The 26,222-nt window shown below is 42.1% G+C and overlaps 1 protein-coding gene across 10 annotated transcripts in view; it reads right to left on the bottom strand.

Moving 5' to 3' along the window:
• EML6 (EMAP like 6) overlaps positions 1 to 26,222 on the bottom strand; it is a 205,332-nt gene that overhangs the window by 149,772 nt on the left and 29,338 nt on the right. For all 10 annotated transcript variants that reach the window (XR_008891560.1, XM_056567759.1, XM_056567760.1 and 7 more), the window contains exons 2-6: positions 15,731 to 15,890; positions 12,939 to 13,037; positions 3,984 to 4,052; positions 824 to 1,009; positions 425 to 560 (exon numbers count right to left, since the gene is read on the bottom strand). Coding sequence is in view for 9 of the 10 variants with exons in the window: in XM_056567759.1 (XP_056423734.1) it covers positions 425 to 560; positions 824 to 1,009; positions 3,984 to 4,052; positions 12,939 to 13,037; positions 15,731 to 15,890 (650 nt within the window). In the remaining variant the exon portion in view is untranslated. The remainder of the gene's footprint in view (positions 1 to 424; positions 561 to 823; positions 1,010 to 3,983; positions 4,053 to 12,938; positions 13,038 to 15,730; positions 15,891 to 26,222) is intronic.

Raw genomic sequence — 26,222 nt, 5'->3', positions numbered from 1 at the left:
CTCAGTAGGGACTGTGGCGAATTTTCCGCAGCGTAAATTCCGCCACGGAAAATCTGCTACGGACAGCCGAGAAGAGCCCGCCCACTTTCAAATACGCAGCGGAAAACCCGCTAAAAAATCAGCGCGTGTGAATGTACCCTAATTCCACTAGCTTTTTCAGCTTGAAATTGATTTTCCATTCAATTGATTTTCCATTCACTTCAATGTAGTTTCCGCTTCGGTGAATTCTGCTCGCTGAAAAGTTGAATTAAATAGCCTCCTCCTTCATTCCCCTTCATTTCTGCTTGAATTCCGCTTGATAGATAAAATTACAGAAGGCTACAATTTCCTGACCGAAATTATTCCTCGTGAACTCCTCTTGAATTCCTCAGTGTGAACATAGCCTTAAGCTAAATAAACTGAAGGATAAAAACGCATCACCTACCTTTATAACCTTGCTCACTTTCCCGAAGATCAATTTTAGTGATAGGTTTGAAGTCATTGTCCCATAGACGAATGCATCCATCTCTTCCACCAGTAGAAAAGCCTTCCTCACAGGCATACATGCTAAATATTCCAGCCTTGGATGTAAAGAGGAGAAAGGAAACAAGCACATTGAGACTCGGTACAAAAGTACATGTACATTTATTGTCTAGGAGAATGTTTCTCAACCAGTGTACCTCCAGCTGTTGCAAAACTACAACTCCCAGCATGCCCGGACAGCCAAAGGCTGTCCGGGCATGCTGGGAGTTGTAGTTTTGCAACAGCTGGAGGCAAACTGGTTGAGAAAAATGGTGTAGGGCATAGTATGGAGTGCTCACCAGTATACACCAGTAACACTTACACTGTGAGCTCCTTGAATGGTACGGACCAGCGTTAGACCTTTCCACACATAGATGTCTCCATTCAATGCCCCTGAGTAAGTGACGTCATCTCTTGCACAGGATAAGCACAGGATGGTCTGTAGATCTCCAGTTTTCCCAAAAATCCCTCTCTTTGCTGTGAGGGCATTTCCACATAAAGTCCAGAACTATAAAAAAAAAAAAATATATACAATATATCCAAATTGTGATATATAAAAAAAACTACTAAATGAGGAAAATAGGCACTATGGGGGAGATTTATCAAAACTTGTGCAGAGGAAGAGTAGTGCAGTTGCCCATAGCAACCAATCAGATCACTTCTTTCATTTTTAAAGAGGCTGGTAAAGAATGAAAAAAGTGCTATGATTGGTTGCTATGGGCAACTGCACAACTCTTCCTCTGCACAGGTTTTGATAAATCCCCCCTGTGTACCTAAATAAATGCTGCAAGTGTTATTGTGTATTATTTTCACGCTGTCTGCACCCATTTTTTGAATGCATCTACTCTATAGCAGAAATTTACTTAACTAGTACCTCTCATCAAAAGTTTCTTTTATATTTTATAGCTTAATATATATAGATTAAGTTTGTAATTGTATTGTATTAAAAAAAATGTTTCCTTTCATGTGTTTTTTAGTTTTGAAAGTTTGGCCACTAGGGGTTAACCTAGAAGTCCCTGTTTCAGTGATTTCGGACTGGCTGCTGAGTCCGAAATCGCATACTAAGCGCAGCTCCCCGTCTGTCACTCAGACAGGAGGGAGCGAGCGCTGTGTGCGTATCCCTACAGGGCACGGAAGCTCTGTACTCCAATGTTCCTCCTCTCTGTATGGCACGTGTATAGCTAAACAGAGAAAAGGAGACTCAGAGGCTGCCGTCCATGGCCTGTACTCAGCCTGTATACGTGCTCCTGAGAGGGAGCGCTGCATACAGGAAGAAGGGCGGAAGCCAGCCCTGGCAGGCCTCTGATGACATTGCGCCTGCCGGGCCACGCCTACTTCCTCCCCTCGTACACAGCTCAAAACTGAGCTACCGAAGATAGAGAAAAAAGGTATTCACTGGGGGTTTTAACTAGAAATAATGAAAGGGATAGAGATAGAGTCAGGGACAGATGGGGAGGGGGATTAGGGAAAGTTTAGTTGATGATAGGTACTCTTTAAATGTAGGCCTATGAACAATTTCCCAAAAGCAACATTTCTCATTGGTTCTGGTTAAAAGGCTGTGTATATACGTTTAGATTTTGAACCCCTTAAAGACGCAGGAATTTTTCATTTTTGCACTTTCGTTTTTTCCTTTTCGACTTCTATTAGCCATAACACTTTCAATTTTCCACCTACAGACCCATATGAGGGCTAGTTTTTTATACAACCAATTGTGTCTTGTAATGACATTACTCATTTTACCACCAAATCTACTGTAAAACAATAAAAAAATATTTGTGGGGCGAATATGAAAAAGAAAAACACAATTTTGCAACTTTTGGGGGCTTCTGTTTCTACGCAGTCTGCTTTTAATTAAAAATGACATGTTATCAATGTGTGGGGTCCGTGGTGCTTCTCTGCGTCCACTCATTGCTCCCTAGCCTCCATTCGTGGCCTGACTGACCATTAGTTGCCTTAAGACAGTACCTAATTTGCGTGTACTTACTATGTCTACCTTGCTATATTGTGGGTTTTCTCAGCGGCAGCAACTTACTGATTCCTTGGTTCATGCATAGCTTTTTTATTATCTTTCATATATGGGTATACTCTCACCTAGTGCTATAAGAGAATAATGGACCTATGTTTTTGTTTCATGACTCTATGGCACCCGCGGGTGCTTGTTCTTTTGTGTACGATTGTTAATCGGCTAGCTCACTGATGTTAGTCTTTACTACTGTTAGCTGGTTAGGCACTATGCACTTTATACTATGTCATTTCTGGATTTTGTATGCTCTTGTCAGCCTTTTTCTTCTGTATTGCCGATGTATTTTTTTTTACTTTTTCAATAAAACGAATAAAAAATAAAAATAAAATTACATGTTATCTTCATTCTGTAGGTCCATTTTGTTTTACTTTACTACTTAAAAAAATAATATATAACTTTTTGTATAAAAATCAGTATGCTTAAAATCGTCCTCTTCTGGCTCTTTGATTTTTCCGGGCTGTATGACAGCTCATGTTTTTGCTCTGTGATCTGTATGTTTTATTGGTACTATTTTTGTTGTAATGTGACTTTTGATCGCTTTTTATACATTTTTTTCTGGTGACCAAAACGGCGACACCACATATGTTTATTTGTGTTTTCTATTTTTAATTATAGGGAAGGGGCTTATTCACATTAACTTTTTTTTTTTTACAATTTTTTTAGTTCCCATAGACTATTAGGCTGGGTTCACACGGCTGAAAATGTGCGGAATGTCCCCCGGTGTTTTCCGCCCGTTATTTTGCACATTTGAATAATCCGGCAGTTGCCAGTTAACTCAGAAATGCCCTGTCTCATAGATAGCAATGCATTTCCAAGCAGAGTCCGCAAAAAGAATAGCCAAGTAAATTCTTTCTGTGGATGCCAGAATCAGGATTTTCCACCATGTATACAGCAGAATCCAATCTCGGTGATGTCTGGCATTAGACATGGGTCTTGGTTGCTGATAGCAACCGGAAACCACCAGGTATCGCTTCATATCGAGGGAGCAGGCACAGAACGTACATATACATTTTGTGTCCGTTAGGGGTAAACTTTTTGAAAACAAAGCCTGGAACAGATCATAAATGGAGAATACATATAAAGGATACACTGAGACTTCTCTTTTCAGATCTATTCCTGGTTTTGTATTTAATAGCTTCAACAAAAGCCTGAACATGTGAACACACGCTAAGATGTTTTGTTTCTGAATCAGTAGAATGTACCATATTTTCACTGTGAAAACCATGATGGTGTGACATATAAGCCAGTCTACCAAATCAATCCCCAAAATGTGTTCTTTTGATCACTGTGAGACACATCTATGCATAAAAGAGATAACAAGTAAAAAATCAATGTAAGATGAATTTAAATCATACAGGCCCTCTCCATCCTCCAAAATCTAAAAATGTAATGAATTACAAAATCTTAAATGATTTTCATATCAATAGATTATTATATTAATTATCATATCGTAACTCACCTTGATATGTTTGACCCCAGAACTGACCAATCTGTTTTGCTGATATGGATCCCATGATATATCAAAGATCTGAAAAATATATGAAATTATTTTAATTGGACTATATAGACATTTGGTAAATAGTTTACATGCTTCTAATTCATGCGTCAGCTCTTTGTAAAGGATTGATCCATAGATGACTGTATAGATACATTATATGTATATTAGTCAGATGCATCAGCCTTATTATATAGTTTTATTATCTCATTAAAGTGGATGCGATTAGAGTAATGAAAGCAAACACAAGAGAATCGAATTATACAAGTGCCTGATCTCCTGTTATTGTCAGAAGCAGGGCTAGGGATAGGTGGAATTGACGACCACTAAAGGCTCCATTAGGGGACGCAATTGATAGATTATTGATTAAAAATAAAAGGTTCTACTCTTGTTATTTGTTTAAAGCACAATAAATTCTAGGGCACTGTTCATATGAAATACAGAGGGGTTTAAATAGATAACTTAAGACAAAAAAGTACAATAAGCCTGAAATAATGTGTAACTCAGAGGAAAGATAGAACCTTGCCCGGGAAGGCTTACAATCAACAAGTGAAGGAGGAAGGTGGCAGTAGGTAAGAGAAGAAGCTGTTAACGTAGCAATGTAGTTGCGGCAGAGTTATTGTAGGGTCTAGTGGATGAGAGTCTGGTGGGGGAAGCACAGGAGAAAGGTCTTGTGAGGATCGGAGAATATGTGAGGGGAGGTCTCTAGAGATCAGGTCTGAGATGTTTGGAGACGACAGGCTATGGGCAGACTTGTATGCCACTGTTTACAATTTTAACTGAATTCACTGTCAATTGGGACCAAAGAAAAGATAGGCAGAGGAGGGACAAGGTAATAGGTGGATAAACTGGGAATTCGAGTTGAGGATAGATGCACAATGCACAAGCATGTTAGATACAGTGGGACAAAAAAGTATTTAGTCAGCCACCAATTGTGCAAGTTCTCCCACTTAAAAAGATGAGAGAGGCCTGTCATTTTCATCATAGGTATACCTCAACTATGAGAGACATAATGATTGATTTTTAAAGAATGTTTTTGCAAATTATGGTGGAAAATAAGTATTTGTTCAATTACAAAAGTTCATCTCCATAAATTGTTATATACCCTGTGTTGGCAATGACAGAGGTCATATGTTTTCTGTAGGTCTTCACAAGGTTTTCACACACTGTTACTGGTATTTTGGCCCATTCCTCCATGCAGATCTCCTCTAGAGAAGTGATGTTTTGGGGCTGTCGCTGGGCAACACAGACTTTCAACCCCCCTAAAGGTTTTCTATGGGGTTGAGATCTGGCAACTGGATAGGCCACTCCAGGACCTTGAAATGCTTCTTACGAAGCCACTCTTTTGGTGTGTTCATCTTCAATGCCCTTGCTGATGGAAGGAGGTTTTCACTCAAAATCTCTAGATATATGGCCCCATTCATTCTTTCCTTTACACGGATCAGTCACCCTGGTCTCTCAGCAGAAAAACAGCCTCAAAGCATGATGTTTCCACCCCTATGGTTCACAGAAGGTATGGTGTTCTTTGGATGCAACTCAGCATTCTTTCTCCATTCTTTCAACTCACGAAGAGTTGAGTTTTTACCAAAAAGTTCTACTTTGGTTTCATCTGACCATATGACATTCTCTCAATACTCTTCTGGATCATTTAAATGCTCTCATGTACTGGCATAAGCAGGGGGACACGTCTGGCACTGCATGATTTGAGTCCCTGGCGATGTAGTGTGCTGCTGATGGTAGCCTTTGTTACTTTGGTCCCAGCTCTCAGCAGGTCATTCACTAGGTCCCCCCATGTGGTTCTGGGATTTTTGCTCACCGTTCTTGTGATCATTTTGACACCATGGGGTGAGATCTTGTGTGGAGCCCCAGATCGAGGGAGATTATCAGTGGTCTTGTATGTCTTCCATTTCTAATAATTGCTCCCACAGTTGATTTCTTCACACCAAGCTGCTTTCCTATTGCAGATTCAGTCTTCCCAGCCTGGTGCAGGTCTACAATTTTGTTTCTGGTGTCCTTCGACAGCTTTTTGGTCTTGGCCATAGTGGAGTTTGGAGTGTGACTGTTTGAGGTTGTGGACAGATGTTTTTTATACTGATAACAAGTTCAAACAGGTGCCATTAATACAGGTAAAGAGTGAAGGACAGAGGAGACTCTTAACCCCTTAAGGACTGAGCCCTTTTTTGCAATTCTGACCACCGTCACTTTAAGCGTTAATAACTCTAAAACGCTTTTACCGAATATTCTGATTCTGAGATAGTTTTTTCGTGACATATTCTACTTTATTTTGGTGGTACATTTTCGGCATTACCTGCATCCTTTCTTGGTGAAAAATCCCAAAAGTTCATGAAAATTTTGAAAATTTAGCATTGTTCTAACTTTGAAGCTCTCTACTTGTAAGGAAAATGGATATTCCAAATAAATAAAATTTTTATTCACAAATACAATATGTCCACTTTATGTTGGTATGATAAAATGGACATATTTTTACTTTTTGAAAAAATTAGAGGGCTTCAAAGTAGAGCAGCAATTTTCAAAAATGTCATGAAAATTGCAAAATCTGAAGGGACAGATGTTACAGAACTACAACTCCCAGCATGCCTGGGTTGTCTAGGCATGCTGAGAGTTGTAGTTTGGCAACATCTGGAGGGCTACCGTTTGGGCACCACTGTAACAGTGGTCACCAAACTGTGACCCTCCAGATGTTGCAAAACTAAAACTCCCAGCATGCCCAGACAGCCTTTGGCTGTCTGGGCATGCTGGGAGTTGCAGTCCGGCCTTCCTAGTGGTTGCCACAGTAAAGATCCCATTACTTTCACTTTCATTTCTCCCCCCCCCCCACGATGATTCCCTACCTGCGCCGTGATATCCGCTGGATGTCTGCGATGATCGCCGGGCCCCACGCATCTTCTCCTCAGGTACAGGACTCCATCTTCTCCCCCCCCGTTCTGCCAGACATCAAGAGGTGGGCGGAACGGGGGGTTTCCATGGCAACCTCCTGTCCTGCGCTGCCATTGGTCGGAACTCAGTTCTGACTGATGGCAGGGGATAGGAGGAGATCGCAGCACTGCGACCTCACTCCTATCCCTTTAGGCAGATCGGGGCTGTCACTGACAACTCCAATCATGCGATTTTCTCCAATCGCCAACATGGGGGGGTCTCAGGACCCCCCCGGGCGATGTGCCGGGGTGCCTGCTGAATTATTTCAGCAGGCATCCCGATCCGGTCCCCAACCGGCTAACGGCGGGGACCGGAATTCCCATGGGCGTATCCATACGCCCTGCGTCCTTAAGGACTCGGGATGCAGGGCGTATGGATACGCCCTGCGTCCTTAACAGGGGTATTCCAGTGAAAAAAAAATTTCCATATCAACTGGCTCCAGAAAGTTGAACAGATTTGTAAATTACTTCTATTAAAAAGTCTTAATCCTTCCAGTACTTATCAGCTGCTGGAGTTAAGTTTTTCTTTTCATTCTGACAACAGTGCTCTCTGCTGACACCTTTGTCTGTCTCAGGAACTGTCCGGAACAGGAGAGGTTTGCTCTGGGGATTTGCTGCTACTCTGGACAGTTCCTGAGACAGACAGAGGTATCAGCTCAGAGCACTGTGGTCAGACAGAAAAGAAGAACTCAACTTCAGCAGCTGATAAGTAGTGGTAGGACAACGATTCTTTAATAGAAGTAATTTACAAATCTGTTTAACTTTCTGGAGCCAGTTGATATGAAAAAAAATATAGTTTTTCACTGGAATACCCCTTTAAAGGAGACATTACAGGTCTGTTAGAGCCAGAAATCTTGCTTGTTTGCAGGTAACAGAATACTTATTTTCCACCATAATTTGCAAATAAGTTCTTTAAAAATCAGACAATCTGATTTTATGGATTTTTTTTCTCATTATGTCTCTCATAGTTGAGGTATAACCTATGATGAAAATTACAGGCCTCTCATTTTTTTTTTTTAAGTGGGAGAACTTGCACAATTGGTGGCTGACTAAATACTGTAGGAGGCCACAAAGAAGGATGTTGCAGTAGTCAAGGAGGCAGATGATGAGGGCCTGCATAAGCATTTTGTTAAGTTAAAGTTGAGAAAAGAGCAGATTATAAACATTGTTTTGTGGTGAAAATGGTAGAGTGTTGAGGGCTTGCATGTGAGGTGTGAAGGACAGGGCAGAATTAAAGGTTATCCCATAGTAGCAGGCTTGTGGAACTGGGGAAATGGTGGAACCATTGACTGTGATGGATAGTTCTGGTGGGGGCTAGAAAGATGAAATTCTTTTTGTCAATGTTGAGTTTTAGAAAGCAGGAGGATTTAGCTGATAAACACTTTGGTATCTGGGTAGGAGACAGGTAATATATGTGCTTTAGAGCTAAATGTAAGTGTGATCAACATAAAAGTAGTATAAAAAGCCATGAGATTCTGAGCAGTTCTAGGCCAAAAATATAGACAGAGAAAAGTAGATACCAGGACAGAGCTTTACAACAAAGTAATATGTGATTGGCAAACACTGAATTTGTTGGAGAGGTATGAGAAGATCTAAGAAAGGATAGGGAGTGGTGGACTGTTAAAGGGGTACTCTGGTGCTTACACATCTTATCCCCTATCCAAAGGATAGGGGATAAGATGCCTGATCGCAGGAGTCCCGCAGCTGGGGACACCCGGGATCATGCACGCGGCACCCCGTTTGTAATCAGCTGTCACGCCCCCTCCCGTAGGCTTGCATTGAGGGGCGGAGGCGTGACGTCACACGCCGCCGGCCCTGCGGTCGACCATAATCAGACCCGGAGCGAACATGCTCCGGGCACTGATTACAAACGGGGTGCCGCGTGCATGATCCCGGGCTTCCCCAGCTGCGGGACTCCTGCGATCAGGCATCTTATCCCCTATCCTTTGGATAGGGGATAAGATGTGTAAGCACCGGAGTACCCCTTTAAAGACAGAAAACAGATCAAAAAGGAGGAGCACAGAGTAATGTCATGAGGGTAGATTGTCATGAGGGCACATGAACAGATAGTTTATGGAGAGTGATAGGGTTTCCTAAGAAAAATTATTCAAGGAACTTTGAGGTAAACAGAGTAGTGAGATAAGAAGATAGCTAGACAGAAAGGATGGGTCAAGGGATGTTTAGAGATGGGTGCACATCTAGTCAGACGTTGTGGCCAAGCTAAGGATAATGTAGTAAGTGCTAGTCTACGAGAGGTTTCCTTATTAGACCTAGAGGATATGAGGTTGCGTTCGTCCACTAGAATACACACAGGTTGGTAGCAGTAGTGCTGATGCAGGAGTTGCATATATAATATAAAGCCAAGGGTCTTTTTATAGAGAACAAACAGGATACGACAGATCAAAGGATGAAAGGAGAACATGGTCAGGAATGGAGTCAAGAGTCAGTCAGATGTAAAATAAGCGATACCAGACAAACAATCTAGGGGGCAAAGCAAAGACAATGGGGTAGATTTATCAAAACCTGTGCAAAGGAAAAGTTGCCCAGTTTCCCATAACAACCAATCAGATCGCTTCTTTCATTTTGCAGAGGCCTTGTTAAAAATAAAAGTGAGCTAATTGGTTGCTATGGGCAACTGGGCAACTTTTCCTCTGGACAGATTTTGATAAATCTCCCCCAATATCTAGGAAAAAGGCAGAGGTCAGGATCAAGATCAACCAGGAGTCAGCCCCTGAACAACAACTTAAGGAGTAAGAACCAGGAAAGAGATTGAACCACAGTCAGGCTACATTCACACCACGATTTCTTCATATGGTCAAAGGATCCAGAACTGGAGTCAGATAGTGACTCTGGTTGGCTAATTTTTGCACTGCATCAGTTTTATGGCTGGACTTAAAACTACGGCATACCACAGTTTTCAGTCCAACAACAAAACCGGACACGATGCAAAAATGAGCCTCCGGTCAGCTCATTCAAATGAATAAGATGCGGCAGCGGCTGGGGATACGGCGGCGACCATATGAAGAAATTGTGGTGTGAATGCACCCTTAACAGGCAATGCCTGGCAGCACAAGTCCTCTTTTAGATCACGACGACTGGTAAAATGTTCTATGCTGGTTGCCTTAACCAGACAGCAGTGTGCAGCCAAAGCAGGAGAGTTGTAGCCTGGACAAACAGAACCAAAGTGGATGACTGTGGTCATATTAGTAGTGGGGGAGGCATCTAGCAAAGTGACTAACAAATAGGAATGGAGCAGCAAGTGATGCTACAGGAGCCAACAGATCCTACTACCCTAACAGTGCATTAAGAAGTGCAGTTGGGTGGATAGAAAGAGGGAATACGTATTACAGATGAGAACACAAAGACTGGAAGAGTTGGAACAGGGGATAAAAAAGGTTATCCATTTCACACTTTCCCATCAGAAATCAAGTTTAGGGGGCACATTTCAACAGTTCTGTTTGGGTACTTATAGAGCATGTTCCACCCTTGGTCTGCAGAAACGGTGATCGGAGAAAGGAGAAGGCCTGTCACGACGGCCACCAGTATATTACATCATCCCCTCTGCTCTTCATTACAGAATACATGCTTTGAGTGCCATGCCATACTTTGAGAGGCACCTGTATTATATTGACATTGTCAAGATAGTAGGTGTGAGGAACCTAAAATGTTCTCCTCTATTATAATGCGGCTACTTTTAAAAGAAGCAATTTGAGTAATAGGTGCATTAGGAAGCTTGATCATTACTTGTGCTCGTCTACTAACATCCTTTTCTGAAGCATACAGACAAGAGTGCTGAGGGAATTTAATCTATTATATTCCAAATTTTCCATTTTGCCCTTCAGTTTATAGCACACTTCATGTATTTAGCAGATGTGCGCAAGCATCATGATCAATGTGCGCCTGGAATACTTTCTTTTCATAGAAGCGTAATTGCATTGCTTTCCATTTGGTACACAGCATGAGAAGGTTCTTTACGAGCACTTGTATGAACAAGAACATAATTACTCCAACAAAATCTTACATTGTAAATTTCCTCTGCAATAAATATATTTACGCTGGCTTAAGCAGGAACTAAGCCTTTTCATAGAAAAATGATATTCATCTGTGAAGATGGCTGTTGTCTATGTCTATAGGACCGTCAGACCCTCACACTATGTTTAGTGCAAGTGTGAGCGAACATTTTCTCCAAAATAAGACCTCCACAGAGGTGTCTGATGGCCACTTATCTTTTTTTTTTAAGTAGAATTTCTTCTTCATATTAGAAAAATGTAAAAAATGTATAGATAAAAGTATTAATAACATCAAACAACATTCACAGAGCCATCAGGTACCAAAATAATTTTGAGTCCTGGAGGATCTCAGAGGGAAATGTGTTACCAAGGACCAAGAGTGGTGCATAGGTTAAAGAGCAAAGTCTCCAGAGGGTCAAAGAGAAGCACTTTGGAGAACTGGGGAAGAAAAGCACTTGGAGGACAAGTCAAACCAAAGTAGACTACCGGTTGGACAAGCAACAGCAGTCAAATTCTATCTAGGTTCAACCGAAATAGAGGTCCCACACTATCCATGCTCTTACCTGATGCAAATGACACACCTGGGTATATCGAGTCAAGTTAGGTATGTCTTTTCTATTTGGGTGGAAGATGCCTTTGAAAATAAAGGCTAGGAGAACCCTTCTTGAGAATTAAATAAGTAGGGAATCATATGTAATAGTCAAATGTACAGCCAAATATTTAGTTTTAGCTGCTTTAGGGAAAAAAATACTTTGGTAGACTTTTTTTTTTTCTCTTTTCAATAGGTTTTTATTGAAAATTTTCAGAAAAATAAACATGCGAAAATTCAGTTAGATCACTGAATAATGACATTCACGGTAGGGTTACAATGGAAACAAAAGTGAATTTTGCTAAATGTCTGATATACATATATGTGTAAAAAGGACGTTGATATGCAAGGGTCCGAGGTCTTCGCAGATTTAGGAAGTTGTAGGTAAGATGTTATTTCTTCTTATATTTTTGCAACTTGGTGATACTGGGACTTCTTCTAAAGTTGCTATTTTCCCCAAGTAGGGGATACTCAATGGGTGTCACGATTTATGATAGACATAACGTGTTAAAGTCGTTTCTTCTAGTTTTATATAGTTTTTGATATTGACAATTTGTTTCTCTTTTAGAAATAACTGCTAAATACAATAGTTGCATATCAACGTCCTTTTTACACATATATGTATATCAGACATTTAGCGAAATTCACTTTTGTTTCCATTGTAACCCTACCGTGAATGTCATTATTCAGTGATGTAACTTTGGTAGACTTTTAAATGAATGGGTATGGCTTACAACATGTCATTTACAGGGTAGCCCAACACAACTTAATTCTCTGTAGACAAATAAGAATATGGCAGGGAACACACAGCAGGTCTGGCTTTTTACATTTTTAAAAATAAGTAAACCCGGTAATATGCTTTTTTGCAGCATCATTGAAGGATACTCCGCCCCTAGACCACTAGACATCTTATCCCCTATCCAAAGGATAGGGGATAAAATGTCTGATGGGGGGGGGTCCCGCCGCTGGGGACCCCCTGGATCTCCTTGCTGCACCCAGCGTTCATTTAGACCGTCGGGTGCAGCGCTGGAGGCTCGTGACGTCACGGCCACGCTCCATCAATGCAAGTCTATGGGAGGGGATGTGATGGCCGTCACGCCCCCTCCCAAAGACTTGCATTGAGGGAGCATTACTGTGACGTCACGAGCGAAGTGTGACGTCAACAGCCTCCACCCCACATCGCCAGTCAACCGGCACAGAGAAAACTTCACTCCGTGGACCAGATTTCTGGTGTACCGCAGCCGAGATCGCGGGGGTCCACACCTTTAAGTTTTTACCTTACATCCAGACACATTGTAAAAGGCCTGAAATCTATCAGTACAACTTACAGGCAAGTAAACACACGTATATTTTACAACAAAAGTATATAGGAGACTTGTAGTACCCTGTCTGAGTGTCCAGTAGCAGTTGCCAAAACTTTGCCTTTCTGCCAATCCCAAATGCAAATAGTGTTTTTGGCATCCAGTCCCACAGAGGCAAGGCGCTATGGAGAGACAGAAACAGCATCACTGTTTTATCATAAACAATTATAATATAGAATATAGTATTGTATACACCATAGTATATAGTATAGTATACGCTGTACTCTATATATTATTTTCATATAGAATTCACAATAAACATTGCACTTAAATATCATAAATTAAAACATATGTAAAACAAATAAAATACACTTTATGGCCAAAAGTATGTGGACACCCGTTCTAACTGTTTTGGCCTCCCCCACTGCACTGCGGCAATGGAGCAGGAAGCTCTGTCTCTTATTGCACAGCTACGAGCAACAGGGAGAACAGACAGTAGTGCCTCTGTTAAGGCATTTAGGTGCCAAATTCAAAATGAAGGCAATTTAATAAAAACATTACCGATACACTTTAAACATTGATTATAAGGGAAGCCACCTACAGTAGGGGGCACTGTAGAGCAACCATCACAAACGAACATTGGTAATAGTTTTGGTCAAACTGAAGAGCTCAGTGAGTCTCTAGTGTGTGCATGAGACAGGGAAACTGCATTAGAGACAGGAATTAATCTGAATGTTAATCATTCATCTCTATAAAGCGCTACAAAATCTATTAGCAAATGAAGGTTTTTTCTACACTGCTCAAAGAAATAAACGGAACACTTAAACAACACAATGTAACTCCAAGTCAATCCCACTTCTGTGAAATCACACTGTCACATGCTGTTGTGCAAATGGAACAGACAACAGGTGGAAATTATAGGCAATTAGCAAGACACCCCCAATAAAGGAGTGGTTCTGCAGGTGGTGACCACAGACCACTTCTCAGTTCATATGCTTCCTGGCTGATGTTTTGGTCACTTTTGAATGCTGGCGGTGCTTTCACTCTATTGGTAGCAAGAGACAGAGTCTACAACCCACACAAGTGGCTCAGGTAGTGCAGCTCATCCAGGATGGCACATGAATGCGAGCTGTGGCAAGAAGGTTTGCTGTGTCTGTCAGCGTAGTATCCAGAGCATGAGGCGCTACCAGGAGACAGGGGAGTACATCAGGAGACGTGGAGGAGGCCGTAGGAGGTCAACAACCCAGCAGCACCGCTACCTCCACCTTTGTGCAAGGAGGAACAGGAGGAGCCCTGCCAGAGCCCTGCAAAATGACCTCCAGCAGGCGACAAACGTGCACATGTCCACTCAAACGGTCAGAAACAGACTCCATGAGGGTGGTATGAGGGCCCGACATCCACAGGTGGGGGTTGTGCTTACAGCCCAACACCGTGCAGGATGTTTGGCATTTGCCAGAGAACACCAAGATTGGCAAATTCGCCACTGCGTGCTCTTCACAGATGAGCACATGTGAGAGACGTGACAGAGTCTGGAGACGCCGTAGAGAACGTTCTGCTGTCTGCAACATCCACCAGCATGACCGGTTTGGTGGTGGGTCAGTAATTGTGTGGGGTGGCATTTCTTTGGGTGGCCACACAGCCCTTCATGTGCTTGCCAGAGGTAGCCTGACTGCCATTAGATACCGAGATGAGATCCTCAGACCCCTTTTAAAACCATATGCTGGTGCGGTTGGCCCTGGGTTCCTCCTAATGCAAGATAATGCTAGACCTCATGTGGCTGGAGTGTGTCAGCAGTTCCTGAAAGAGGAAGGCATTCATGCCATGGACTGGCCCGCCCGTTCCCCAGATCTGAATCCGATTGAGCATATCTAAGACATCATGTCTCCATCCACCAACGCCACGTTGCACCACAGACTGTTCAGGAGTTGGCTGTCATCAGGAGCATGCCCAGGCATTGTAGGGAGGTCATACAGGCACGTGGAGGCCACACACACTACTGAGCCTCATTTTGAGTGTGACTCCATATTCAAATTTCCATGGGTTGATAAATTTGATTTCTGTTGATAATTTTTGTGCGATTTTGTTGTCAGTACATTCAACTATGTAAAAACGAAAGTATTTAATACGATTAGTTCATTCACTCAGATCTAGGATGTGTTATCTTAGGGTTCCCTTTATTTTTTTGAGCAGTGTATGAAGCAATGTAAAGGAGGAAAAATGTGCTGGAGCTTTTGTTTTGTTTTTTAGTGGGGGGGTTGGGGGGCAGTGTCGGTAAGGCTCAGTTCATAACAACATTGTGCTCCAACCTGTTCAAGGCTTGCTAGACTTTTTCTTTTACCTAACAGACCCTGAATGGGTCGGAGCAAAACGCACACTGCCGGGTGCTGATGTACACAGCCCTATATATCAAATAAAAAAAGGGCTGGAAGGTGAGGGTAAGCGGGGAGGCGTGCCATGCTGTGGCACTTAAGCAGCTCGGCCTTGGCTGACACTTGGCTGAGAAATAAGAGGCAATTTTATATGTTCCTCAACTACCATCAGTAAGGTACAGTTTCCTATTATACCCCAACAACTATCCAATGGTGGCTGCAGCTCTTAACAGCAAATATAGATAACAGATTCCATTTAAATTTGTAGGGTTTTTCAGCAGTTTTCATGTCAAGAATCTTTTTTTATTTATTCTCCCCTACTGTCTGCAGCTTGCAATTTACATTGTTGAGGAATACTTTTTTTTATACCTTATACATTCATTGTGATGACTAGTTCTGTACAGATAATATTTTTCATATACTATTGTTCTAATACAGTACAGTATTAATATATGTTGTGTTCTATGGTAATGTGAACTATAGAAGACAGTTTAATAGATACAAACCTGTCCCTCTGAATCAAATGCCAAGCCAGCTACTCCATGCGTGTGCACATCTTTAAGGATGGAAACTGTCTGTACAGTGTATGAATCCCATATACATATATAAGGGTCTTTTCCAACCTGTCCTGTGGCAACAAGAGTTCTGTCTGGATGTAAAGCAAGGCTGCAGGCAAAAAACACATGACAAAAGAAAATATGCGTTATTGCATTTCTACTGGTTTTACAATCAAATCACAGTTATATCTTTTTAGAAACCACATATATATGAGTAAATATTGCCATTATTGCAGAGTGTAGAGATGCCTTTAAAGGGAATCTGTCCCTAGTTCTATGCTGCCCAAATTGCGGACATCGTAATGTCGGGACACTATTAATTACACTGAGATGCTAGGGTAACTAGTCCTTGGGGTAGGTCCCAGGGGCTGCTTCCCGCCTGGTCAGATTGAGTGACGAATCTCTCCCTATACACTGCTCTGCAGACGCGTCACTCAAGCAGTTGGGCAGTGTCTCAGTGTACTCTGTAGTGCCCCGGCATCACAATGCCTGCTGCTGTTTTATGCCGCCCGCAGTTTGGGCAGCAAAAAACTGGTGACAGGTTCCCTTGAACATCATTGTACAGTCTAAGCCAGTGTTCCCCAACCAGTATAGTTCCAGCTGTTGCAAACAGCTGGAGGCACACTGGTTGGGAAACACTGCTTAGGCAAAGCTTTGGTATGCATTACAGTTTTGCTTATTAATTTACAATGTTTTTGCACTTTATCTGTAATAAATGTGAAGGATATTTTTTAGGAGGAATGATGTGGAGTAAACCATGTGACCCTGATGCGCAATGGGAGGCCCCCTACCTAGCCCATATATAGTGTAGGGGGGGGGGGAGTTATCTAGTTGAGTTGTAAAGTTCAGTGTGAGTTGCAGTGGGGAGAGGACTCAGTAGGAGAGTGAGGTGATTCAAGGGAAGCCTAAAGAAAATCTTCAAGCGAGCAACCACGCCAGTTTTGCAAGTGGTCACAGCCAAGAAGAAGTCGAAAATCCCTAGCTAAGGGGAAAAAGAGCCGGTGAGTTGACGGGCCACACAGTGCTAGTTCGGGATAGATACGGTAAAAAGTCTCAGGCAGCTGGATCCCAAGGGCCTAGTCCATACCATGGCAGTGTAGCTTTAACACCAGAACCCAAGTCAACGTGGGATACCTCAGAGTCAAGTCTAAAGTCCCAAGTTTCAGTACCTAAAAGCCAGGAAAACTAAGTGGGTGTAAAGCACTACAAGTCTCGGCAAGGCAAACGGGCTCCCAAGGGTTACACTTGAGTTGTCTCTAAGACACGTGAAATTCTTGAGTTGTCTCTAAGACACATGAAAAGTTTTTCTTTTAAAGAGACATGTACACTTCTAGAGACAAGTTTTGGTCCGTGGAGTGGGTCACAATGCTGAGCCCCCTCCTCACTGACTGCTAAAATGACCAGGGAAAAGCAAATATCTGAGCATTCTCTCTTCTCGCCCCCTAAAGGTGGGCTTATAGACTTTCCGTAGAGCTCGCCGTCAGTGAATCGGGAAAGACAATGCTCAGCGGATTTTTCTTTTTTTGCATTTCTTTTTCTTTTTTGGCAAAATTTCAAATGTACATGGAAGAGGTTAGCAAATGGGGTATAATATGGTGAATTTTGCAATATCTGTCATGGGCATAAACACACTTGGAATCCCTTCCAGTAAAACGTATGGGTATGATCCTGGATCTCTAACTCTATGTTAGACATCGTTTTATTTAACATAGCTAATTTGTGCAAATTAGGATCTTTACATGGGGAATTCTCACAGTTCGGCAGAACAACTCTAAATGTGTGAATAAGGTGGGCTGTATAATGAGCTCCGGGAATAGCAAGACATTACATCAGCATTGCAAAGGACTTGTTATTTCAAGATACAGTAATGTCACATATCGCTGAAAAGAACCTGAGAAAGAAATTGTTTCTAACAAGTTTTTAAATGAGCGCTGTTTGAATCAAAAACTTTTTATATTTTGTACATCTTGGTAATCTTTCATATATACTTCATAAAAAATGTTATCTCCTTTTTATAGAAATTTTTGCTTATAAAAAAGACCACTAGAGGTCCCAGCATCATCTTTGTCCCAGCTGATGCACAGGCTGGGACAAAGTCCAGGAAGTGAGAGTGGGACTGGCGCTACTCTCTGCTCACTCCTGTCCTATCAAACTACAGCATGAAAAAAGAGAAAAAGAGAGGAGGCTGCAGTGATTGGATATAGAGACCCAGCACAGCACAGTAGACTAAGGGAGGAAGTGAATGCATGGTGAGCGAGGGCAGGGTCAGTGCTTGCCTCACACATGCCCCTTCCTGAGCAGTGGATGTCAGAATGAGTGAGCAGCAGTACAGAGGGATTTGTAAGCCAAAAACAGAATCTAGACACATAAAAAATGACATGTAAAGGATCTGCATGATCTAGTAAGTAACATCTAAAAGAATTATTTTTTTCTGTGATATGACAAGTACACTTTAACACAGTTATAAACAAAGCAATAACTTTGTTAATAAATTGGAAATTGCCCTAAATTCAGTTTTATTTATATAAAACTGAGTCTCCAGAAACCAAATTGAAAGAAATTTCCCATTATGGAATAAAATAATAAAAGGAGGATGACGGTGAGTTTAATAAATGTATTCTGGACTGTTCACAGACTGCTGAATAATGGCCATGTACTAGATATACCACAGGAGCGTGCAGATCTGCCATGGTGGGAGACATCATTTGGGCCCCTAGATCAATTTAATTTTTTATAACTATTGTGCCTCCAGTATTTGCAAAACTACAACTCCCATCATGCCTGGACAGTCTTTCGGAATATATTATTTACATGCCTTTATTTTGTGTCTAGCCTCTCACACATCCTTCTGTTCTGCTGCTCACTCATTCTGACATCCACTGCTCAATAAGGGGTGTGTCCGAGGCAAGCACTGAGCCCGCCCTCACTCACCATGCATTAATTGACTCCGTGAGTCTGCTGTGCTGTGTCATTCAATTACTACAGGCTGCTCTGTAACCCCCTTTCTCACTGTTTTCAGACAGGACAGGAGTGAGCACAGGAGGAGTGCTAGTCCCGCCCTCACTTCCTGGAATTGGTCCCTGCCTGTGCTTCAGCTGGGACAAAGATGATGCTGCAGCTAGACAGGATTATGTTCTGGATGGTATGGGGACCCCTAGTGGTATTTTATGCATTGTTTTGCCAAGATGTACAACATTTAAAAAGTTTTTGATTTTGACAGTTTCCATTTATTGTAGTGACAGGTGTTTTATGTCATCATACGTGGAGAGTGCTTGTATTTATGGCCGAGGGTTGCAGACTCAGCATGGAGTGTCCATTATTGCTGCCCAATGTGCCTTTGTAAGCACCACTCGGTGCCACTGGGCCCATCCCACCCCCATCACAGAACCTGCAGGCCTGCCACATCCTGGGACCGTGTGATTCGGACACCCACATATAGGGGATATTTATCAATTTTGCCTGTTGACAGTTTCTTTTTACCCTTTATTTTTTCACTTTGGTTTTCGTGGACAAATTTATCATTTGGTGCAAGTTGTTAGTAATTTTGGCTCAAATGTTGAAATCAGCTGTTCACAGCGCCTTTTACACAGAACTTACCCCCACAGAGGACGCGTATTTTACCCTGTAGAGCAGCCATTTCGGAGTCCCTCCTGCAGTATATCAGCAAGCGAAATGAGTTATTTTCTTTTGTGGGGTTTATAGCCACCATGTGAAATGGATTTTATTTTCAATTTGGGTAGTTTTTTGTTTTTTTGTTGTTACTTTAGTGCAGTGGTCTTCAACCTGCGGACCTCCAGATGTTGCAAAACTACAATTCCCAACATGCCCGGACAGCCGTTGGCTGTCCGGGCATGCTGGGAGTTGTAGTTTTGCAACATCTGGAGGTCCGTAGGTTGGATACCACTGCTTTAGTGCTTACCTTTCCTGAACCTGTGTGGCCATGTCCAATGCTGGCTCAACGGAGGGTGAAGGTTCCTCAGAGACAACTATGTCGCAGGATAGTATTGAGCAGCCCTGGAGGCGTCACTGCTTTCACAAAAAAATATGTTTTAATTAGAGATGAGAGAACTTACAGTAAATTTGATTCGTCACGAACTTCTTGGCTCGGCAGTTGATGACTTTTCCTGCGTAAATTAGTTCAGCTTTCAGGTGCTCCCGTGGGCTGGAAAAGGTGGATACAGTCCTAGGAAAGAGTCTCCTAGGACTGTATCCACCTTTTCCAGCCCACCGGAGCACCGGAAAGCTGAACTAATTTATTAAGGAAAAGTCATCAACTGCCGAGCCGAGAAGTTCGTGACGAATCAAATTTACAGTAAGTTCGCTCATCTCTAGTTTTAATGTATTTTGACGCCTTTACATTTTCTGATATTGCTAAGTGTGTTTTCCATCTGCAAAATTTCTTGGCGGGAATTTGCGCCAAAAAAATGGGATTTGCGCCAAAAAAGATCGATTGGCGCAAATGATGAATTACTGACTAAAGTTAAAATCACACACAGGACCGTGTGATTTTGAGAAAGTTCTAAAAATGACAGTGGAGAAGATGCGCCAAACTTTGGCGCAAAAATACACTGCGCCAAAGTTACGTTAAAAAAAAACCCACATAAATCCTTTGATAAATACCCCCCATAATGTATACCAGCACAGAGCCCTGGAACATGATGTGAATAAGATCTTACAATATTTGGTAGAAACTGATTTAATGAAGATATTATAGACTTGTAATATGTAATTTTGCAAATAGCCTATAAATTTCTTATACAGTGATCCCTCAACTTACAATGATCTCAACATACAATAATTTCAACATACAATGGTCTTTTCTGGACCATCGTAAGTTGAAACCAGACTCAACATACAATGCTGTCCAGATCTGTGAAATGTGTCAATGGCCGGAAGAACCGACCAATCAGAATGGGCATTCACTGGTAAAACCCCTGTATTACTGAAGCGTATGCACTGACTGATGTCTGGTAGCACCCCCTACAGTACAGGGAGGTATTACATGTTCTGTACTCTTTACCTGTATTACTGAAGCGTATGCACTGACTGGTGTCTGGTAGCGCCCCGTACAGTACAGGGAGGTATTACATGTTCTGTACTCTTTACCTGTATCACTGAAGTGTATGCACTGACTGGTGTCTGGTAGCGCCCCCTACAGTACAGGGAGGTATTACATGTTCTGTACACTTTACCTGTACCAGGGTTACCTGCTCCTTTGTAGACCAGGTGAGGGCGACTCCATTACATTTTAGGACACTGTTTACTGTACAGGACCCTGAAGAAGCTTCTGTCCTCTACATAGACCAGTGTTTCCCAAGCAGGGTGCCCCCAGCTGTTGCAAAACTACAACTCCCAGCATGCCCGGACAGCCGTTGGCTGTCCGGGCATGCTGGGAGTTGTAGTTTTGCAACAGCTGGAGGCTCCCAGCTTGGGAAACACTGACATAGACAGTGATTTACAGCTCCCAGCAGATCTTTCTTACTTTTATATATAAGGATTTGCTTTATCTGTATTAATTATCTACTTATTTTTCTTTAATTCTCACTTTTTCCTATATTTTGGATGACATTTTGGTGCCTTTAGAACCAGGTTTCCATAGAGTTCTGGTCTCAACATATAATGGATTCAACATACAATGGTCGTCCTGGAAAAAATTAATATTGTAACTTGAGGGAGCACTGTATATCTTCATTCTTCATATTTGTTCATATGCGTTTATGTTTTTCATCAAGACAAGACGCATGCTATACTCTATTTCAGGCAATATCCTAAGGCACAACAGTGCTAGAAATCCAGCAGGATTGGGCTGGTCATCTGTGCTGCTAGGAACAAGGAGGGCACGGACGCCGCTGGCATCATTTACCAGTCAAGTAGAAAGACGATTTCTGGGAAGAGTTGATGTGAGTAGCCACAGTCCTCGGCATTCTCCCCTAGCTAACCAGTAATTAATTGTGGAGGAATTCCCAGGACTTGTTTTATTCCATTTCCCATAATTAAGCTCGCAGATCGCGGATATCGCTCTCTAATTAATCAGGGAGATCATGTGTCCGGCCCCTAATTTAGGATGTCAGGATCTGGCTTGTCAGAAAGGCAAACAACAAATCTAGGGCAGTTCTCTGCAAATACAGGGTTAACACCCATCGCTACACATATTCATCCACATTCTAAACTAGGACTAAGAAGCAGCATACAGTGAATTAAAGGGGTACTCCGGTGAAAACCTTTTTTCTTTTAAAATTAACTGGTGGCAGAAAGTTAAACATATTTGTAAATTACTTCTATTAAAAAATCTTAATCCTTCCTGTACTTATTAGCTGCTGAATACTACAGAGGAAATTCTTTTCTTTTTGGAATGCTCTCTGATGACATCACGAGCACAGTTCTCTCTGCTGACATTATTTTAATAATAATAATAACACTTTATTTATTGTTGTCCTTAGTGGGATTTGAGCCCAAGTCCCTAGCACTGCAAGGCAGCCGTGATAACCACTGAGCCACCATGCTGCCCTTAGCATACATCTGCTATGCATGGTTGCTAAAATTGACAGAGATGTCAGCAGAGAGCACTGTGCTCGTGATGTCATCAGTGTTCCAAAAAGAAAGGAATTTCCTCTGTAGCATTCAGCCGCTAATAAGTACTGGAAGGATTAAAACATTTTAATAGAAGTAATTTACAAATATGTTTAACTTTCTGCCACCAGTTGATTTAAAAGAAAAAAGGTTTTCACCGGAGTACCCCTTTAAAGCAGTGAATTTCCTGTCCATCAGCCATCACCCTTGCCGGTAACCAAGCTGTGTAATTGGTATCTATTAAGTGTTAGCGTTCCCATAAATGCATATACAGTGGTCCCTCAAGTTACAATATTAATTGGTTCTGGGACGACCATTGTATGTTGAAACCATTGTACATTGAGACCAGAACTCTATGGAAACCTGGTAATTGGTTCTAAAGGCACCAAAATGTCATCCAAAAATAGGAAAAAGTGCGCATTAAAGAAAAATAAGTAGATAACTAATAAAGATAAAGCAAATCCATACATATAAAAGTTAGAAAGATCTGCTGGGAGCTGTAAATCACTGTCTATGTCAGTGTTTCCCAAGCAGGGAGCCTCCAGCTGTTGCAAAACTACAACTCCCAGCATGCCTGGACAGCCAAAGGCTGTCCAGGCATGCTGGGAGTTGTAGTTTTGCAACAGCTGGGGGCACCCTGCTTGGGAAGCACTGGTCTATGTAGAGGACAGGAGCTTCTTCGGGGTCCTGTACAGTACACGCAATGTCCTAAAAAAGTAACATGGAGCCGCCCTCATCTGGTGTCCAAAGGAGCAGGTATCCATGGCACAGGTAAGGAGTACAGAACATGTAATACCTCCCTGTTCTGTAGGGGGCGCTACCAGACACCAGTCAGTGCATACACTTCAGTAATACAGGAGTTTTACAGCGAATGCCCATTCTGATTGGTCAGATCTTCCAGCCACTGACACATTTCACAGATCTGGACTGTCCATAGCATTGTATGTTGAGTCTAGTTTCAACTTACAATGGTCCAGAAAAGACCATTGTATGTTGAAACTATTGTATGTTGAGGCCATTGTAAGTTGAGGGATCACTGTAAATGTTATATGACAGCAGGCTAAGGTTTTGTTTACACACCCCAACTGATCAGCATTTATGGTGGGAGAACCAGTAATAGACATAGGGGGAGATTTATCAAAACCTGTGCAAAAGAAAAGTTACCAGTTGCCCATAGCAACCAATCAGATCGCTTCTTTCATTTTGCAGAGGCCTTGTTAAAAATGAAAGAAGCAAGTTGATTGGTTGCTATGGGCAACTGATCCTCTGGACAGGTTATGATAAATTTCCCCCCATACATTCTATACTCAAATATTATTCCTTACACCTTTTTGCATTGCCCACTGGTGAATTTACAACCATAGCCAAAAATGTTTACACTATAACAGCAGTAAATGCCTTGGCTATTATAAGAGGACCTGTGCTTCGTCCAAAAAATAAAAACTTTGGTTGTCTTTATTCCAACAGTGTTTTAACTTTTTCAATACTACCCCCGGTTACCGAGATATAGGATTTTATATATTTTATTGACTATCTGATAATTTTCACAATTAATTGTCAGATGGGCGGAGAAATATTTTCAAAATTGGGTGTGAATACTAGGCTCAGGGGGTGTGATTAGGAGGCTAAGGGGGCATGAATCGTGATCATAAAGCTCTTAAAGGTGTAGGGTATAAGATGTCTGATTGAGGGGGCCCGGCCGCTGGGACCCCCGCGATCTCCGTGCAGAAACCCGGCTGTCACACCACCTCCCATTGACATGAATGGATGTCACGAGGGGGCGAGGTGTGACGTAACGACAACGGCCTTCCGCACCCAGCGTTCTGAACATAATGTTCGGAACGCCAGGTGTATGCAGGTAGATCGTGGGGGGTCCCAGCAACCGGTCCCCCACCCCATCAGACATCTTATTCCCTATCCTGGATAGGGAATCATACACCTCCCCCCCCCCCCAAAGCATTCACACCACATTTTGAAATAAAGTTCCTGCCCATCTGACAAATGAATAAAAAGTACAAATAATCAACCAGAAAGAAAAATCCCAATATCTTGGGGACCAGGAGTTTAGCAAGAAAGTAAAAATTTTGTTAAAATCAAAATTATATTAAAAACTTCAATTTTGTTTTAGCCCTATTTAAAGAGGTACATCAGAGAGTTAAAAAAAAGTTTTCAAACAAACTGGTCCCATATTTGTAAATTATTTCTATTTAAAACTTTTAATCCTTCCAGTAGCAGTCCAGTAGGAAGCAGTCTGACCACAGTGCTCTCTGCTGCCACCTCTGTCTAAGTCAGGAACTGTCCGAAGCAGAATAGGTTTGCTATGGGGAACTTCCCCTGGAGCATACAGCAGCTGATAAGTACTGGAAGGATTCAAAGTTTTGAATAGAAGAAATTTACAAGTCTGTATAATTTAAGTTCTTGGAGAGAGGAAGGCCAGCCCTGTCTGGACCATCCCTCATATATGCTGACTTGAGAGAACATGTAGAAGTCCCTGGTACAAGGAACTGCAATGTTAGTAAATAAGGGGAGTAAGAAAAAGGAGTGTAAAATAGGAGTGTAAAAGGGAGAAGAAAAAAAAACATGAAGCCTTTGTTCCTCAATAAACAATAAATTTGCTGGGGGTGTCTCTCCCTACTATGTACGGCAGTGTTTCCAAGTCAAGGTGCATCAAGCTGTTGCAAAACTACAACTCCCAGCATGCCCGGACAGCCGAAGGGTGTCTGGGCATTCTAGGAGATGTAGTTTTCAACAGCAGGCAGCACCCTAATTGGAAAACACTGGTCTATGTGTACAATGGCCTCTCGACCCTCTGTTGACTCTGGATGTCAGAGGAGAGAAGAGTCGGGCAAGTGCCCCCCTGCAGAATACATGTCCGAGTGTATGAGGGGATGGGGAGTGCATGCTGGGAGTTGTAGCTTTGTAGCAGCTGGAGGCACCCTGGTTGGGAAACACTGCTGTATGCCACTGACAGTGCTCCGATAATATTGAAAGCCAGCATCAATATATCAGTCACAGCCACAGGACAAGTACAAGGCAATGAGTGCAAGGCAAATGTTTAGCATAAAAGCTATCAACTGCTCCATAAAAAGCAACCCTATTATAATGACCAACAGCACCATCAACTTTAGGTTAACCATGACAGATCAAAATGTTGACAGATTGTTTATCTGAGCCTGGTTTAAGATAGATGTATGCTCAGTAGGATGCCGAGGAAACAAAAAAGCTTAAATATAAGGTTTTGCAGTATAGCATAGACTTTAATGGGCAAAGAACTGTGAAAGTCAAGCGCAGCCAACAGCTGCCAATGGGCACACAGCGATACCGCACCTTTGCCTTAGAGATTTGCATTATATTGTGACGGATTAGCTTCCTCCCTATCAGTAAATAAATGTATGACATTTACTTGATATTTTTATTACTTTATCTTTGATATTATTGTGGCTGTAAGGTGGCAGGCCTGACACCACGCAAGTGTTATAAGTCAGGTTTATGTAACATCATGACAACAGAGGCAGATAAGAAGCTAATGGACTCTCACAATGATCCCGCTGTCGGAAATAGAACGGAAAGACAGCTTCATAATAGACAGGAAAACAATGGCAGGCAAACTGGATTTTTCCGAGGCTTCGATGTGAAAGAGTCTAGCTGAAAGAACTTTGCTAGACTAAATTTATGAGCGCTGCGTCGTGCTAAATCACTGGCTGCTATTTATAGAGATGGACTTCTTTTCTACATCATAGCTGCCGCTCCGATAAAACTGATTGCCTCTTATCCTCAATTATTCATCTTACACACAATAAGACATTTGAAGAATGGACGGAAAAAATGTCACGTAAATCAAATCAGCAGCACCAATGGTAGAAAAAAAAAA

The sequence above is a fragment of the Hyla sarda genome, chromosome 3, assembly GCF_029499605.1.
Source record: "Hyla sarda isolate aHylSar1 chromosome 3, aHylSar1.hap1, whole genome shotgun sequence".
Classification (NCBI taxonomy): Eukaryota; Metazoa; Chordata; class Amphibia; order Anura; family Hylidae; genus Hyla; species Hyla sarda.
This window is presented reverse-complemented; position numbering and strand designations above follow the sequence as displayed.